Source organism: Tachypleus tridentatus, chromosome 13 (assembly GCF_004210375.1).
Source record: "Tachypleus tridentatus isolate NWPU-2018 chromosome 13, ASM421037v1, whole genome shotgun sequence".
In the NCBI taxonomy this organism is placed as follows: domain Eukaryota; kingdom Metazoa; phylum Arthropoda; class Merostomata; order Xiphosura; family Limulidae; genus Tachypleus; species Tachypleus tridentatus.
In genome coordinates, this window is record NC_134837.1 from 20,690,381 (window position 1) to 20,709,024 (window position 18,644).

An 18,644-nucleotide genomic window follows, 5' to 3' on the forward strand; every position below is an offset into this window, starting at 1 on the left:
TAAACTACAAATATATTAAAATTCTGTTGACAGTTCATTAGGTAGTCTTAATATTATATATTGATTTGTATGGGCGAATTTCTATTTTCTATGAAGACAACAACTAATCTCAGATGAAAGTTAATTTATTAAATCTGACGTTTCAGTTTATGCCTTTTCATGGGCTAATGAATGTCACAGACACCTGACTAATTGTAAATTTGGGTAGCCAAAATAAAATAAAACTACAATAATATAATGGAACAGTACACATGAATAATGCTAAAGGTTTTACTGAATGACCTAGAGTAACTTATAATAATAACAAAAGTTGAAGTAAATGAACAAATAAAATACATTTTTATAAAGTATTATACAAGCCAGACATTGTACCTGTTAATGGAAGGGCATATAGATTTAATCAAAAGAGATTACTTAAATTTTATATCTTGAAAATTTATCACAAGTCTAAAATTTTCATTCGATAAAGTTTCTCATTGATTGTATCATGTGCTTTGATGTAATATTCTGTGGTGGCTTCTTTGTTGTTGTTTGAGTTTCATGAAAAATTGAGATAAGATTTCTTCTATAGTTTGTGTCTGTGATTTGTTGGCGACACATTCGAAAGTAAACATACAGCACATCCTTCACTTATTCTGAATGTATGTACAAAGCCTCTTTACACTATTGATCTCACAATTATATAGTAAACACTATATAGTTCTTTATGTGCAAAAACGGCTCGTTTGGGTTGAGAAAATATTTTACATAGAAGAGCGAACAACGTTTCGACCTTCTTCGGTCATCGTCAGGTTCACAAAGAAAGAGGTAACTGACCGGAAGCTGACCACATGTTTGAAAGGTCAACCTGACGATGACCGAAGAAGGTCGAAACGTTGTTCGCTCTTCTATGTAAAATATTTTCTCAACCCAAACGAGCCGTTTTGCATATAAATTCTCAACAAGTGGGTTTCTCGACATCACTGACTATATAGTTCTATTTTTCTTGTCAAAGGCTCAATTACTTTAGAATCCATATAGTAAGACAAACTACGCTGCACAACAAAGTTTTTGCTTTTTGAACACTGTTGGGTGTTCCTTATAGATTTTTGGGTGCTGATCGCGAAAATCACATCCAAATTTGCCCATCACGTACCGTTTCATCGAAATATTTAGTTTCACCAGGACATTGCTACAATGGAAAAACGATATCAGGGCAACTGGAATCCGTCAATGCTTGCTGACTGCTGTTGGACACTGCAATGTCATGCACTGGACATTGAATACAAACGAAAATCAGGAGCAAAACACTTTAATTATGTTGAACTTAATAGCGTATTAGAAACATAAACGCAATTAAATACGCTATTGCCGGTAAACAGTTAACTGTCTATTTCTCAGAGTTTCTACGTGGTGAAGCAAAACCGAAACTATATTTGTGCATACCTACCAGGTACCTGTCACAATCAGCATAAACTTTTCAGGAAGCAAAACTTTTCAAAAACATTTTTGTGCAGTGCTATTTTTCACTACTCTTATCACAATGGTCTCGGTGAATAATTCATCTACGCCATCCCGTGGGTTACCACCTCTGTATTCTGAACTTTTATGCGCTACTTACGATGTAAATATATTACTCACCGAGGCCTGAAAAATAATAAAGATCCGAGTAACATGACATCAACAATATTAGTTAAATATCGACAATAATGAATTATAAATACAAGGTTCGATTCTTACCAAATTACGTAACCAACTTTAAAATAATTACTTTTAATTTCCTTATTATGAAAAACCAAACAATAATTAAATAGTAACAAACAAAATAATAAATTAATAATACTTACACTAAACAGTTTTGTACAGCCAACAGCTTAATAGTGATAACGAATTTTTTTTCGCTTGTGTGGTGAATTAAAGGCGATTTAGATTCGTTACATTAAGTTTAGCATTGCGTTCACGAGTGTGGCAATCGACTGACGTGAGTTGTGTTTTTGGAAAATGAATTTTCATGATCTTTTCCAACATTTATTTGGTTTTCGAAGAGAACCTGAAGATTTTCGACAACACGACAAGATAAATGAAGAAAGGTTTGTAACGTTTCTTGTACAAAAATTTGCAGAACTAGAACATTTACTGGTATAACTATAAGCTGTAGTTCTACAAATTAGAATTAGGCCTAATCGCTAACGTTAACTGTTACTAAATATAAGTGTTAGTGAAGTAGAAAAGAGAAGCGAAGAACTAACATAAAATCAATTTGCACTCAGACACCAGTAATGACACAGACTATTTTCAGAAAAAAATTTTAGCAAAAATATTTCATTAAAAAATCCTTTTTTTTTTTGCATACAAAATACCTCCAATCTTTACTAAAAGTCTACCATATTTGTGAAGATACACATGATGTATTAAAGTTATAATGCAATTACGCAATGTGTGCAAATGTGTAGATGAACTTCTGTATATTATACTGAGCCTGTAACAAATAAGTTACATTAATCTTACAAATATTAAACCCATCAGACCTGATTGTATGAACTTGCCTATTCTTTTGACTGTAATGGTAAAAACTTTAAATGTGGATCCATGATGTAACATCAAGATAAATGGAAGTAACTTGCATGAACCAGCATCTTTAGTTAGTTGTTGTGTAATGTTGGTTTCCATCTTTAATATTCTATCTTTTATTGCTGGCAATTCTATAATGCACTGACTATTTTTTTCTTTTTTTTGAAAAACCATCAAAAAGGAAAGGAGCACATTGTAGCAATGATTATTTTAATATACTCTTTATCACTAAATGGTTTTTCATATTGAGGAATAAATAATCTTTGGAAACTCAAAACTAGCAGCAACTAAGTTGGAACTACTTGAAACAATTTCATGAAAACATTTGACTGCATGATGTTGCTGACTTCTTGAGAAATGTGTTATTTTTGTTCTCGCTCATGCTTGTTACAAAACCATTTATGAACAGTTTCATAATGCTGCATTATGGAGGAAGTCCTGCACACCACTGTTTCAGAACATAAGATTCATAATGCTCTATGACCCTTTTTGATTATGCTAAATCTTTCAGTGTATGATTATTCAAAACCTCTGCTACTGCACCTTTCATTTTAACATTTTTGTTTTTTTGCTGGTTGAGCTGACATTGACAAGTATGAAAGGGTAAATACAATTTAAAAATATCAGTTAACTTAAGTGTGATAATGTAACTTACCATAACATAACAGCAGGTGAAAATTTATAATTGGTATAAAAATAAATTATAATTAACTAACTGATCAAAAATATATGTATACCACACCAAGGAACATAATTTTAACAATATAATTCATATATTTACTGTAAAAAAGTAAATGCCTATTTGCCGTTATCATCACTAAGTATCCAGTATTCACTTGCAAACAACAGAAGAAAAATATAAGCAGAGAGAAGCCAATACCAACAGTTCTGTTTCTCCTCAGATACTGATGTGTACACTGCATGTGTGAGGAATTCAAAATGTGTCATCTGCCGCCACTAGGGCGTGAGACATCTCCCATGAACATTTTTCATTGCTCCTGGGTTAGAGAAAATCATTTGCTGCTGCATTTGTAATAATGATAATCATTATATACATGTTATGGGTTAGTATTAGGGTTTAAAGAATCAAGAGGTGGCACTGCATGTTGCATGCCAGCAAAATGTTTTCATGTGCCACACATTCACCATCACTGTTCTAAGCTATTGATTGGTTATTCACATACACTGCTGGCCAAAATCTTAAGGCCAATGAACATAAAGAAAAAATATCTATTTTGCATTGTTAGAGTCAACTACTTATTTGAGTAGAGCTTTGAAAGATGAAAATAAGAGAAGGGAAAATAAAAATACAAAAACTTTTGTTAGCATATAATAGGGAAAATGTGAACACTATAAATTGGCCTAAATACTAGCTGGTCAAAAGTTTAAGACCACACTGAAATGAAGCGTTAATTTGTGTTCAACCATTAGCATTGTCAACATCTCCTGTGTTTTATTAGGTAAAATCATGGCAAAGGCTAAAAAGTTGACAGAGTTTGAACGTGGCAGAATTGTCGAGCTGCAAAAGCAAGGTCTCTCTCAACGTGCCATTGCTGGTGAGATTGGGTGCAGTAAAACTGCTGTTGCAAATTTCTTAAAAGACCCTGAGGGATATGGAATGAGAATTTTAAGTGGTCAGCTCGAGAAAATTTCGCTGGTGTTGAGCAGGAGGATTCAAAAGGTTGTCCGGCAAGACACTGGCCGATCGTTGAACCAGATTAAGGCCCTTATGGACACAGACTGCAGCTCAAGAACAATAAGACGGCATATACGAGAGAAAGGCTTTACAAACCGTAAACGTCTTCAAAGGCCACACCTCAAAACAGCTTCGGTTAAACTATGCTGAGAAGCACCAAACACGGGATGTAGAAAAGTGGAAGAAGGTTTTGTTCTCTGATGAGAAAACATTTAACCTGGATGGTCCAGATGGCTTCCAACGTTACTGGCACGATAAGGATATCCTACCAGAGACATTTTCTACATGATACAGTGGAGGAGGTTCCATCATGATATGGGGTGTTTTCTCCTTCCATGGAACAATGGAGTTTCAGGTTATACAGGGGCGTCACACAGCAACTGGCTACATTGGCATGTTGGTATTGACTGAAGGCCCTCACTTGTGTGGAAATAACCGGATCTTTCAGCAGGACAATGCTGCAATCCACAGTGCCTACAGGACAAAGGACTTTTTCATGGCGAATAATGTGATTCTTTTGGACCATTCAGCGTGTTTGTTTGAATTGAACCCCATTGAAAATGTCTGGGGTGGATGGCAAGGGAAGTCTATAGAAATGGACATCAATTCCAAACTGCATGATCTTCGTGAAGCCATCTTCACCACTTGGAATAACATTTGAGCCAGCCTTCTGCAAACGTTTATATCAACCATGCCAAAGCGAATGTTTGAAGTTATTTACAATGATGGCCGTGCACCTCACTACTGAGACCTCTTGTTGGGCATTTTCTACCCTGTTTAGGACTTCTTTTTTGTGTGATCTTAAACTTTGACCAGCTACTATTTAGGCTAATTTCATAGTGTTCACATTTTTCCTATTAAGTGCTAAAGTTTTTTATTTTATTTTCCTTTTTCTTATTTTCATCTTTCAAAGCTCTACTCAAATAAGTGGTTGAGTCTAACAAAGCAAAATGCATATTTTTTTCTTTATGTTCATTTGCCTTAAGATTTTGGCCAGCAGTGTATCATATATTGAAGTAAGTGGATATAGGGAACCATTTTTAAAAATTGAGAGAGATAAATGAGGCCACCATGTTTGATTCAGTACACAAGTCATATCTCAACAAAATACAAAGATATGAAATTCTTATTTTATATTCTAGCATGATAATATTATTAATTTGTGTTCCTAATTAGTACTATAGACTTAGTATTTTAACATCACAAACATCTATGTTTAACAAATGCTGCATTCAATATGCATGTTTAGATGTGTTCTTTTATTATTTACTTTTAAATTAAGAAATTATATTTACTTTTAAATTAAGAAAGTATATTTACTTTTAAGTTAAGAAATTAATTCACATATAATATTAAAAGTTTAAATTATAATCTGTAATTCAATTTCAAACTTCATAAAATAGTAGTTGAATAAAATTTTGAATGCAAGTTAACAAAGAGGATGACATAACCTTTGACCCCCTGACCTGCTATGAAAGGATTAAGCCATACTACAAATTTAGCCATATATATTAGGTAATCCTAATAGTAAATTTGTTTTTTTTTATTTTAGGTTCTTAACACTATAGGGTAATTTCACCTTATGTGAGTATAGTAATTTAAGGTTACATAAAGCTCAATATTTCAGTGGCATTTATTTTGTGTGTATGTTAAAAATAATATTTAAGATTAATATATTTTAAAACTAGAAATTCAATTTCAGTAACTGATCAATACAAAGAGACCCTGTAAGAAAAATGAACAAATAAATCGAGGTTTAAGTGTGCTTCAAAACATAATCTTAACAAAAAAAATATTGTTTTGTAAAGCTTAGTACTTTTCACAAAATTAGCTTGAGTGTTTCTTACCTTATGTCATGATATGATGTATCTCCCAAAATTAAAGTAATTTTCTGTTAACAGACATAATACAAACAATTGCGGACACAATGTTGTTGTGTTGGCTCGTATAATGTTGATACTTCTCTGGGTATTATACTGGCAGTGGGTTAGCCCTGTCCATGATTTTTCATGGGTGTCTGTAAGACTGTCTCATCTCATTGGTAATTTACTGCTGGTATTACTAGCAGGTAGCAACAAGTTGATCCTAATCACACTGTGTCAGGGCTCGGGAGGTGTTGGCAAGACAACATTGGTCTCTTGGATGACTTAATTGAGAATTACCTTGGTAGCAACATTTTTCAACATTTAGCAACAGAGTAGGTATCTAGAGATTTTAATTAAAGTGGCTGACAAACCTGGTAAATTTTATAAGAATTGAAAATTAAGTGTAATAAGTAGTGTAAAATTGTTAAATGAATAACAAAAACTTAAATTCTTGAACATTTGCTGAGTGGATAAATCAAAGTTCTTTCTCATTTTCTAAGGAGAAACAAGTGCCCTCCTTTTTTGTAGATGCACAAGGTAGTAGTAGAAATTAAAGCTGATAAGTATCCTATAACTTATCAGCCTAACTGGTATTAGAGCTAGTAATGTATTAGGTTCATAGCCTGAATTCAGCCTGAGGCATAGATTCAGATATTCTTTAATAATTACAAGTTAGGTAATTTAGCAAAAAAATAAAATTAAAAAATAAAGTAAAAGTTTTATGCATTTACATCAATCAACTGTGTTAATATGTACTGCCACTGGAGCATGATTATAAATTAGTACAATTTGTTGATGCTGTGAAACTCTTTCAGTGTTGCTATAAAAATCATTACCAAAATGTTGAGGTATCATAAAATTGCTTGAATCAGTTGGTGAGTTGGAAAAATTCTTGTTAAATGATACAAGGTTTGTAATAATTACCTCTCGTCCTCATTAAAATGTGATCATTAGGTTCCATTACAAGATTGAGCTGAAAGTTGTGTTATAATTTCACTACATTGAGTACATTGGTTTTTTCTTATGATAAGTTATTGTAACCCAAATGAATTAATTTATGCTATGAAGCTGCTACTTTAAAGCTATGTATTAATTTTAATTTTACATTCTATTCCCAGTATTCAGTAGCTACATGATAGTCCAGCAGATAATTTTGAAATTGTGAGGAAAGAAAGCATGAAATAGGCTTACATGTAATATGATATGGAGCTTCATATAGAAGTAAGGCCCACAACAGATCTTGCTCCAGACAGCAGCTGTCTCTTATTCCAACAAGTAACAAAACACATTCTGTAAATGCAAAATGATGTAGGCATGGCAATGCTAAGAATAATGCAAACAATAATATAGAGATGATACAGTTGTATGTAGGCCATCTCTACATGACATTCATTATTAAAACTTAATGTTACAATGTAAAATGCACAAATAGAAAATAGTCACAAGGCTGGTGAATTTGACCATTTTCAAAGCAAGAGCCTGTAGTAATCAAGACATATTTTAGCTCGACTTGGTTTACATTGTAGGTTTTTAATTATGATGCTGATGCCAGTACTGATGTGACCATGGTATGATAAACTTCATTTTAATGGTTAGGAATATATAACTGGTAATATTAAAGTCAAGAATGCATTTTACATCAAATTGTAATATTGAAAGCCATGTAGCTTAGGGATGATAAGTATATAGCTATGTCATCCTTATGTTCTTTATATTTGTATTGTTTTGGTACTATGTTATATGAATGTGTGTGTATATATATGTATAAAGTTTGTTATTCAGATTTTATAAAAGTTTTAATAAATGACAATATTTTATTATTAATGTTGAAATATTGTTTAAAAATTAATATTTAATGGATTTAATAAAGCAACTTTAAATAGAATTATTAAAATATTCTGTGATAAATATAAGGAAGTATTAAATAAATATAAAGAAATAAAAAAATTTTACTAAAAGTGTATGATAACTAGTTTTAGTTGTTAAGGTCATGTAGACAATTTGGCACTACTTTATGCAGATAAAAACCTGCATATAAAGGCTTGTTTAGAGTCTGAAAATTGGTAGTTGTTGTAGACTTAATGGGTGGTGGTTAGGAGTCATACTAGTTTAGATAACTGGTTGGGATCCTTCTTGCTTGTATAATTCGTCTAATGGGCTTTTAATTAGTGCTTTACTACCATAATTGGGGCTGGAATGTCAACTTCAGGAGGTGAGTTTATTTTTCTTATTTACCTCCCCAGTGGGTGGTGGAACCTTATTATTATTATTTTTTCCTTCTTTTACTTTGGAGAGCAGTCTCCTCACAATTGTCTTCAGGCAGTGAAGGGTGATATAGATGCAAGACATTGTGGACTTAAGCACTCACATCTCGGTCACTCTCGTAATTTATATTTACATTTCTTTGTTTATTTTATTATTTAATTATTTTCCATATGAAACTGGCAAAAGGAGGTTAAGACAAAACAGTGTATCCCCACCACAGTGTGGGTCCTACTTCCTCATTCTGCCTCCAAAACCTAGGGTACATTATATATTCCACACTATAGCCTGTACCCTGGGGATCCTTTCAATTGGTGCAGTGCTTTTTCTTTTGGGCTTGTTCATGTTTATAACAGACTAACATTAGTCAGAGGTTTAGATTTTTACATGAAAATTATGCTAAACTTTAGATGGAAGTTATATGTTGCAGATGAAAGAGTTAAGTAGTGTTAACTTTCGATAGCAGCCATATTGGAATACAATATAGTAGGTGTTTAGGGAAAGATCCACAATAGATTTTAGATTTACATGAATCTTTTTATGAAAATGTATATCTATGCCAGATTCCAGGTATTTGACATCACTTGCTTCATTTGAAGCATGTATTTTAGGTAATGTTGGTTTTGTACTAGAATATAAGACAGTGGATGGTTGGGGGCTAAGTTTATAAGGGACATAGCTTCATGATTCAGATTGGATGTTTGATATTCATAGGAACTCACTCAATAGCATGTCTGAAGAAAAGGCCTTTGACATAGTCATGGACAAGTCAAACTAACAAACCAGCTCTCTGTTGTTAGTGGTGAAGCTAATACAATTTTTGGTTTATTTATAGATATATTGGTAACAAGTTAAAAAAAAATATCTAAGCTAATATTAACTTAACAGCAGAACAAACTGTTTTTGACCAAAGGGAACATGCAGATACTGAGATCCATAGTTTATTGTATAATGGTTTATATCTATTTACTGAATAAGGAAACAGAAGGAAAAATGTAGGTAGCTTTCCTCTTTGATTACTTTTATTTTCTACACAAATTACATACATATTGAAGGTAGTAGAGATTATTAGAGTTAGTTCTTTTTATTTTACTGTAACTTCCACATACAGTAATGTAATTTTCTCTCAAACAGTATGACATTTATAAGTAACAATACATTGATTGTGAAAAGATTTAGAACATGTTTTGATTTTATTGATAGCTTATGTTAAATGTAGCCATTATAAACTGTTAAACCAAGAAGTTAAAGATTTGTAAAGCATTGTGTAATATTACATTATGAATTGAGACTTTTTCTTTTCAGTGAAAAAGAATTTTTAGATGATTTCTTCAGGAAGACACCAAATATATGGATGTTTGGTGATCATAACAGTGAAGAAAAAGATGACACTGAAAGACATTCTGGCAGCAAAACTGGGTTATTTCAATTTGATGAAGCACTTAGAGAACCTTTTGAAATGTTTAAACATTTTCAAAAAATTTTCCTTAACTTTGGAATGTTAGAACATTTATCTCCACCAGAAACAGGTAGGTAGGTTTCTTCATTATGCATAGTTATTGTATCAAAAAATATTCAATTTTGATATTCATAATGTTTGAATATTCAATATCACATCCATATATTAAATTAATAAATATATTGTTTTATACAGTGCATTTAAAAAAGTTAAAGAAATCTAAAACTTCTAAAACATGCACATCTCTTCCAAAATCATAGCTGTTATTTGACTGCTAGGTTTTTTTTTCCTTTGCCCATCAAAGCATTGATCTTATTTGTTTTTCTCAGTTGCTCCAGCCCTTAATTGTCCTTCATAGCATTTATCTAGTAATACTCTCCACCTGTGTAAGTGTGCTCTTTATCTGATACTGTACATAAGCACCTCATTTAGAAAATTTACCAATTTGTTAAACAAAGCATCACAAACAGATTTCCCAGTGCTATGATCATTTGGAGGTACTTTGAGTTTTTTCTATTCACAAGCCATTACATGGAATGGATTTCTGGATTATTTTTGGTATGGAGGCAAATCAAGTCTCTCCTATTCCACCTATGATAATTAGCATTGCATAACAAATGGGATGTGGGTCAGGGCCACTCTTGATTAAAACTTTCAGTGACCTCATTTGTAGTGAGATTGAGACAATAATTTGGTGATATGTACAGTTGTGGGCATCCCTCTGATGAGAATTTAGATTCAATTTTTTTCTATACCTCCTTTAAATCTCTTGACTTCTCAGTCACCACAAGATTATACAGAGGGGTGAATATTTTCATTGCTACATTGTAAGGTCCTTTATTTTGTTATCATGGGAGCTTACTCTTTGTCAAGTATTGTCCAAGCTTTTTATATATATATAAATAAAAGCAATTCTACACTAGTAGTATTGAGGTTGGAGCATGCTCTGTAGAAAAGAGGTGTTCCATAAGACTACCTATTGGCTGATTGGATGGTATTACTGTTATGTTGAACCAGCTACTCATGGACTATCATTAGTAAAGCATAAGGGGATCCAGCCCATCTCTGCCAGTCATGAGATTGAACAACTTGGAGTTGGTTATTTTAAATGTAGAGAACGTGGTCCACCTATTGCACTGTTTCTAGAGCACTGTTCTCCTGGACTCCCCATTGAGCTTTACACCCCATATTCTACAAGTGGAGCTAGGCAGTACCTACCACACTCGGTTTCTAGTCACTAACTAAGGTGGTAGTAGAGTGAATTCCTCTACTCTTGGAGAAGAGGGTGAAGTTGGGAGCCCTCCCACTCAGGTTCCTGGATGGTTTGTTTTTTTTCTAGATGTTGGTATAAGAGACACCAACATATGAAGGAGCTTACTAGTTCAAATTTGACGCTTAGCTATGTAGTTGGGTTGAACGTGGCTCTTCTTTTTGATCAATATTGGTTCAGTACATTGTTCTTGGAAGAGGGTCCATCGTCTTCTCATAATTCCAAATACAGAGTGGCTCCATACTGGACCTTTGGTTGAGCATGGTTTGTTCCATGTTCTTCCTATAATTTCAGGGGTAAGCAAAACTTATTGTTATTGGGGAATAAAGATGAGTGTTCATAATTCCAGATCATATGAGAGTGATGCATCAAATGTTAGCTCTCTTCATAATCTACTTTGGTCTGGCTGATTTTCAGATCAAGAAGCAATTACTATTTGAAAACACATGGATATAATTTTAATAACATTTAAAATTCTATTTAGTCACTGAATTAATTGAAACAAGATAAGTTTCTATTGTAAATTAAATAAGAGTGTGATACACACAGAGACAACAATTGAAATAAGGATATAAAATAAACTTGGTGTTGTAGACTACATAATACATAAACTGATATATAAAGGTGTGTCTGCTTGTATCAAACTGCCAGCAGGTCAGAAAATGATGAATGGAGATTGTAAACAGCCTGTTGGTTACCCTGTAACGGTTGCTTTAAGCCATATTGGTTGTAAGCAAACATTGTTGTCCTAACAACAGTTTTCTTCACATCTTATTGTTGGGTGTCGTTACAGCTAAAGAACATGTGCAGTAATTGTCTATGACAAACATGGTGTAAGCAATAGCAATTTCTATTATAAATTAAACAAGTGTGAGTTTTATGCACACACACATATATGTGCAGTAATTGTCTATGACAAACATGGTGTAAGCAATAGCAATTTCTATTATAAATTAAACAAGAGTGTGATTTTATGCACACACACATATATGCTCAAATAATTAGAAATCACTACATTAACTGGAAAGTTATGAAATCAATATTTTTATTACATTGAAATGAACTGCATCACAAAACTGAATACAAGCCATAATCTTAACACATTCCATGCATATTTGTGAATAATTATGCAAACAAATTAGTGTAGCAAGGACAACATGGACTTGAAAATAGTTTTCACCTGTTTTTAAGAATTAATAAAGTTATGGTCAGAAAACTACCTTAAAATTGAAACATGTCCATTCCATGTGATGAAAGCAATATTGAATAGAAGACAAAATGTTGAAACACAGTGTTACTAAAATACACTGACTTTTTATGTATCAGAAGATGTTAATCTAATTTTCTTTACCAATAATTATTCTATGAATAGGCCACCTTTGCTACTAATGTTTCTTAAATAATATCATGGTATATCTATACTTACTGCTAATTTCATTGATAATTCATAGACAAACACTTGTTTCTTTAGCTTTGTATCAGGATAATATCTTGGGATGACTAACATCATGAACTTAATACAATTTATCAATTACATCATGATATAGAATGGGTGGAGTTTACAATGTATATATATTTGTAAATCACAGTATTTCAAGTTTTCAACTAATGTTACTACAAGTTGCTCCTTTACTTTTATAAATATATAGGTAAGCTCATACTTCATTTTAACATATGGTTGTTGAAAATGTTCATTTTGTATATCCATGTAATATACAGTCATGTGAAAAGTTAGGACACCCTATGAAAGCCTGTGTATTTTTGTAACATTTTGGATATCTATATATTTAATCTAATTTCAAAAATACTGAGGGATTATAGGAATATAACTAAACAATTAAAACTGAAGAAAAGACTTTCAAGATCTTCTGTAAATGTAATTCTACAAAAATGCATATTCTAACTGAGGAAAAAATTAGGACACCCTACCCCTAATAGCTAGTGTTACCCCCCTTTGGCTGAAATAACTGCAGTGAGATGCTTCTTGTAGCCACCTACCAGTCTTTGACATCAGTCTGAAGAAAGTTTGCCCCACTTTTCAGTGCAGAATTCTTTCAGCTGTGAGATGTTTGAGGGGTTTCTTGCATGTACAGCCCATTTCAAGTCACCCCACAGCATCTCAATGGGATTAAGATCTGGGCTTTGACTAGGCCATTCCAGGACTCTCCATTTCTTAGTTTTCAGCCAGTCCTTGGTGGATTTACTGGTATGTTTTGGGTCATTGTCATGTTGCAGAGTCCAGTTCTACTTCAGCTTTAATTTTCTTACAGATGGTCTCACATGATCCTCAAGCACCCTCTGATACATAATAGAGTTCATGGTGGATTCTATGATTGTGAGCTGTCCAGGTCCTGCCTGCAGCAAAGCAGCCCCAAATCATGACACTTTCACCTCCATGCTTCACAGTTGGTATGAGGTTCTTTTCCTTTATTTGGTCCAATTTTGGACTCATCTGTCCAAAGAACATTATTCCAGAAGCCCTGGTCTTTGTCTACATTCTCTCTAGCAAACTTCACTCTGGCCTTGATGTTTCTCTTAGAGAACAAAGGATTCCTCCTTGCACACCTCCCATGCAAGTTAAACTTGTGCAGTCTCTTTCTGATCCCCTCGATGTGGATTCCTGTACGTGGTGAGGGGACCTCCAAGCAAAGGTTCTGTTCTGTCTGGTTACTTTCTCTGGGATCTAAACATCCACCCACGTGTTTGCTGTGCATCGCGATCTGTGAATAGTAGAGAGGATCCTGGTGGTTGAGGGGTCCAACCCTAACACACCACTATGGCCTTGAATTCCTGTAGACGGGTGGCCTTTGGGTGGCCCCCTTGGGTCAATCGGCTGGTCCACTTGGGCTAGAGTCAACCAAGTACCAGTGTTGGAAGTTCTCAACGGGTGTTGTGGACATTGTGCCTGATGCTGGTGTTTGGGTATAGTGCTTACGAAACCCTGGCGTTGTTGCATTGTCCTTGCATGACATTGTAGTGCATCCCCACCTTCCATGGTGGGTGGGGTCAGTGGGTACTGAAATTTTCTCTTTCACTATAGATCCTTCTTCAAAAATTTTAAATAAAATAGTGAAAAAAACAGTCAATAGGTAAAGGATTACATCTTGAAGACTGAGCAACAATCTTCAACATCTGTAACACACGCATTCCCATTTTCTTATATTACATTCTCTTTTAGAAAAACCTTTAGGGCAAATGACCCCCTTTTTTATTCAGAAGGGACTAGAGGGTCTTGCTGGCTCTCCAAAGTCAGTAAAGAAGCTTTGATCTGGAGACATATTGGTTGAAACATTCACATCCCAACACAGTGAACTTCTCTTGAATTCAACGGCAATTGGGGATATACCTATTGAGGTTACCTCTCATGCTACCTTAAACTCATCACGAGGAGTTATTGTTGACAGGGATTTGAAGAACGTCCCTGAGTCAGAGATTCTCGCTGTTCTCTCCACTCAAGGAGTTTCTGCAGTGAGGCGATCTCCACTATCAAAGATGGAGTTACACTGCCAACAAATACCCCTCGTTTTAACATTTACTCATCACGCGCACCTGCCACCATCAAGGCAGGTTATTCATTTGCAGGGTTTGGCCATACATACCAAACCCTCTCTCGATGTTTCCAATGTCAGAGATTCGCCACCAAAGACATCTTGTCGTGGTTCCCTGATATGTGCTCATAGGAGGCAAGGACCACGATACCTATGACTGTGGTATGACCACACATTGCGTAAACTGCAATGGTTCTCACCCTCCTACTTTCGTTCTTGCCAAAATGGTTGAAGGAAAGAGAGGTGCAGCATTTGAAAACGACTCAAAATTAGTTATCCTGAGGCTCGGAAATTGCTGCCCGCCACTCCATCTCGGACATATGCTGCTGCACTTCATTCCACAACTACAGTGGGAGTGCAGACAGATCTCTCAGTGTCTCCAAGAGAATCGTTTTCAAAACAGATGAAAAGCCTTTTGACCTCCGTGGTTAAAAAGGTTGATGAATCGACTTCCACATCCATCTATGTTCCTCCCATACCTTCCAACAAACCTCAAGATCCACATCCTTCAGTTTCAAATACAGGCATTTCTTCTGATACATCTTTTTCTCCCACCCCAAGTGGCAAAACAAATATTCGTTTGCGTCCTCAGTCACTGGAATCCCCTTCCAATAACAAAGACCTGCCCACTCGACCCAGGGCAGGATCCATGGAGGTTGATAGACCTCCTCCAACCAAGGACAGTAAAGAAAAAAGACGGGTCGTAAACCAAGGGTTCTCCAGCTACTTCACCTACCCATCATTAAAAATGGCCACCTTGATACAATAGAACTGTTGAGATTTACGTTCTAATCTGGATGATATCAAAACGCTGATTGCTTCCTACCATCCTGTTTGTCTTTCCTTACAAGAAACATTTCTCAAATCTGCTGATACAGTCACCATTCAGCAGTTTTCTCTGTACAGAAATGACAGGCTGTGTGATGGATGGGTACATGAAGGGGTGGCACTATTGGTTAATCAGCATGTGCCCACCCTGTCTTTGTCACTCAACACACCCTTGGAGGCTGTAGCCATCCGTGTTCCCTTGGGTCATACCATTACTGTTTGTTTTCTCTACCTGTCCCCTGGAGAGACATATGATCAATCAGACCTTGATGCTCTCGTAGAACAGTTGCCATCTCCATTTCTAATCCTGGGGGATTTTAATGGACATCATCCCCTCTGGGGAAGTGCTGTTATTGATGGGAGGGGTCACTCTGTAGAACATATGCTCTCTGATCACAATCTTTCTCTCTTTCAATACTGGTTCTTCCACTTATTTTCATGCACCTAGTCAGTCCTTACTGCTATTGATCTCTCGGTTTGCTCCCCTTAATTATTCTCCCATTTTTCATGGAGGGTTGACAGTAATCCACTAGGCAGCCATCATTTTCCTGTCCTTTGAGAGAGACTGGCCGTGGTCTATGCCACCCCTACCCCGCGTGCCCCAGTGGAAGCTGGATCAGGCAGACTGGTCCACTTTCACTGCTCTCGCAGAACTTGATCCTGCCATCGATATCAGCCATCAATAGACCACTGTGTGGTAGCGTAACTGACTGTATTATACAAGCAGCTGCTCACTGTATTCCTAAAACCCCGACACGCTTTTCGGATATCCTCGTCCGTGGTGGAATCCTGCTTTCCACTTAGCATGGAAGGCTCAAAAATAGGCCTGGGATACTTTTCGTAGATATCCCACACTTTCAAACCGTGTCGCTTCCAACGGGCCTGTGCACATGCCAGGTGGATAAGACGCCAAAGCCAGAAGGAATCTTGGATTAAGTTCACGACTAGCATGTCTTCTACCACCAGTTCCAAGATCATATGGGACAGGATTCAAAAAGGTTAATGGGCACTACAATTCTGTCCCCTCTCGATCTTACTCTCTGATGGTCAGGAGGTGGTAGATATCCGAGCATCGCTGATACTCTGGTTTTGCTGGGTATCTAGCACTTCTGCTTGTTCCTCCACCTTCTTGGCCATCAAGACATGGGCAGAGCGCTCACCTCTTTTTTTTTCGAACTGACTGTTTCTTTGATTATAATTGTCCCTTTACACTGGTGGAACTGAAAATGGCCCTTCATTGGTCTGCCAGTACATCTGTTGGACCTGATGATGTTCATTATGACATGCTGTACCATCTATCTCCTGCTTCTCTTGATGTCCGTCTGATTGTCTTTAACCAGATCTGGCAGGAGAATGTTTTTCCTGATACCTGGCACCAGGCTATTATTTTACCTTTCTAAGCCAGGGAAAGATCCCAAGATTCCTTCAAACTACCATCCAATTGCTTTGACGAGCTGTCTCTGTAAGACCTTGGAAAGGATGGTTAATGCTCGCCTTGTTTGGTTCCTTGACTCAAACAACCTCCTCTCGCCACCCAGTGTGGGTTCCATGACAGCACTCCACCACAGACCACCTAATTCATCTTGAAACATCAATCAGAGAAGCCTTTCTCAACCGCCAACATCTTGTATCAATATTCTTTGACATAGAGAAGGCTATTTACACAACATGGAGGTATGGCGCTTTGGAGACCTCCATACATATGGGTTACGCGGGCCATCTACCCATGTTTATTAAAAAATTTTAATGGACAGGAGATTCCAAGTTCGTGGGTTCGACACTTTCCCGCTTCTTTGTACAGGAACGCGGAGTCCCTCAAGGCTGTGTTTTGAGTGTCACACTTTTCAGTATAAAGATAAATGCCATCACTGAACAACCTCCTCACTGTTGTGAATTGGCTGTATCTCGACAACTTTACATCTCATGTCAGTCGTCGAACATGAGATGTATTGAGCGGCAATTACAAACTACCCTCAATCGTAGTACTAAAGTGGACTATGGCGAACGGCTTTAATTTCTCTCTCCTAAAACCAGATGCATGCACTTTTGCCACCAACAGGGTATTCACCCCTGATCCTGAAATTCATATCGGTGAAGTTTTGCTACCAATGGTCCCTGAGACCAAGTTCTTGGGCTTATCTTTGACCGTAAGCTGACCTTTATACCACACTCAAAGCAGCTTTGGGTCAAATGCACAAGAGCACTGAACATCCTCCGTCTTCTCTTCTAGCAGTTGGGGAGCAGATCGATGCTCAATGTTAAAGGTGTATCGCGGCTCTTATTCGATCAAACCTCGACTATGGATCAATGGTCTATGGCTCTGTCAGACCTTCGCCTTAAAGATACTGGACCCCATTCATCACCAAGGACTTCTGACTCTTCACTGGGGCTTTCCGTACCTCTCCAGTTCAAAACTTATACGCTGAATCTCATGAACCTTCTCTGCACCTTCGCCATTTGCAACTATCTTTAATATTCTTCAAACTCGCTCTTAACAAAGCACCCCACCTGGGGATGTGTTTTCCTTCCTCAGTGGGCTGTACTTTTTCAGAACAGACAATCTGCCATTGCTTCTTTTGGCCTTTGCATACAGGCACAATTGGATGAATTGGGTCTGTCCTGGATAACATTGCAGAATCCACAGGTCAGCATCCCACCATGGCTTATTACAGCCCCCCAAATATGGCCTTTCTTTCATTCATCTGAAAAGGCATATACTCCAGATTGTAAGTACCGCCTTTTATTTAATGAATATCTTTCAAACAATCATTTCATTTCAATTTATACAGATGGTTCCAAATCTGGTAATTCAGGGGGCTCGGTCATGGTTTGCTGCGGTTCGGTGGTTGCACGCATAATCCCTTCTACAGCTTCTGTGTTCACTGCTGAACTGTATGCCATATCTCTTGCCCTGGATCATATTGCAGCTGAGCAGTACTCCAACTGCACTATTTATACTGATTTGCTTAGTTCTCTGCTAGCCCTGAATTACACGCTGGCTCACACCCTGTTCTCGCCAATATTCAAAACCGACTGACCCATTTCTCATTAACTGCTACTTCTATCCAGTTTTCTGGATACCAGGCCATGTTGGTATTCGTGGGAATGAGCTTGCAAACACGGCAGCTAAATCTGTCTGCTCAGGCACTATCACCACTCTGCCTAT

At 36.3% G+C, this 18,644-nt stretch overlaps 2 protein-coding genes across 2 annotated transcripts in view; both read left to right on the plus strand.

Annotated features, from left to right (window-relative positions):
* Positions 1-18,644, plus strand: part of LOC143240139 (nicotinamide N-methyltransferase-like) — a 425,422-nt gene that overhangs the window by 126,291 nt on the left and 280,487 nt on the right. The window lies entirely within an intron of this gene.
* On the plus strand, positions 1,900-11,073 carry LOC143236086 (uncharacterized). The gene is made up of 3 exons (XM_076474354.1): positions 1,900-2,069; positions 9,679-9,902; positions 10,850-11,073. The coding sequence occupies exons 1-3, from the start codon at positions 1,981-1,983 to the stop codon at positions 11,071-11,073; spliced, it is 537 nt and encodes a 178-aa protein (XP_076330469.1). The 5' UTR covers positions 1,900-1,980.

What these genes read in the sequence shown, in the direction of transcription:
- LOC143236086 (XM_076474354.1), top strand. Translation starts at nt 1,981, where the DNA reads ATGAATTTTCATGATCTTTTCCAACATTTATTTGGTTTTCGAAGAGAA. An exon ending in GACAAGATAAATGAAGAAAG is followed by an intron (nt 2,070 to 9,678) that starts GTTTGTAACGTT and finishes TTTTCTTTTCAG; the next exon opens with TGAAAAAGAATTTTTAGATG. An exon ending in TTTATCTCCACCAGAAACAG is followed by an intron (nt 9,903 to 10,849) that starts GTAGGTAGGTTT and finishes ATGTTGAACCAG; the next exon opens with CTACTCATGGACTATCATTA.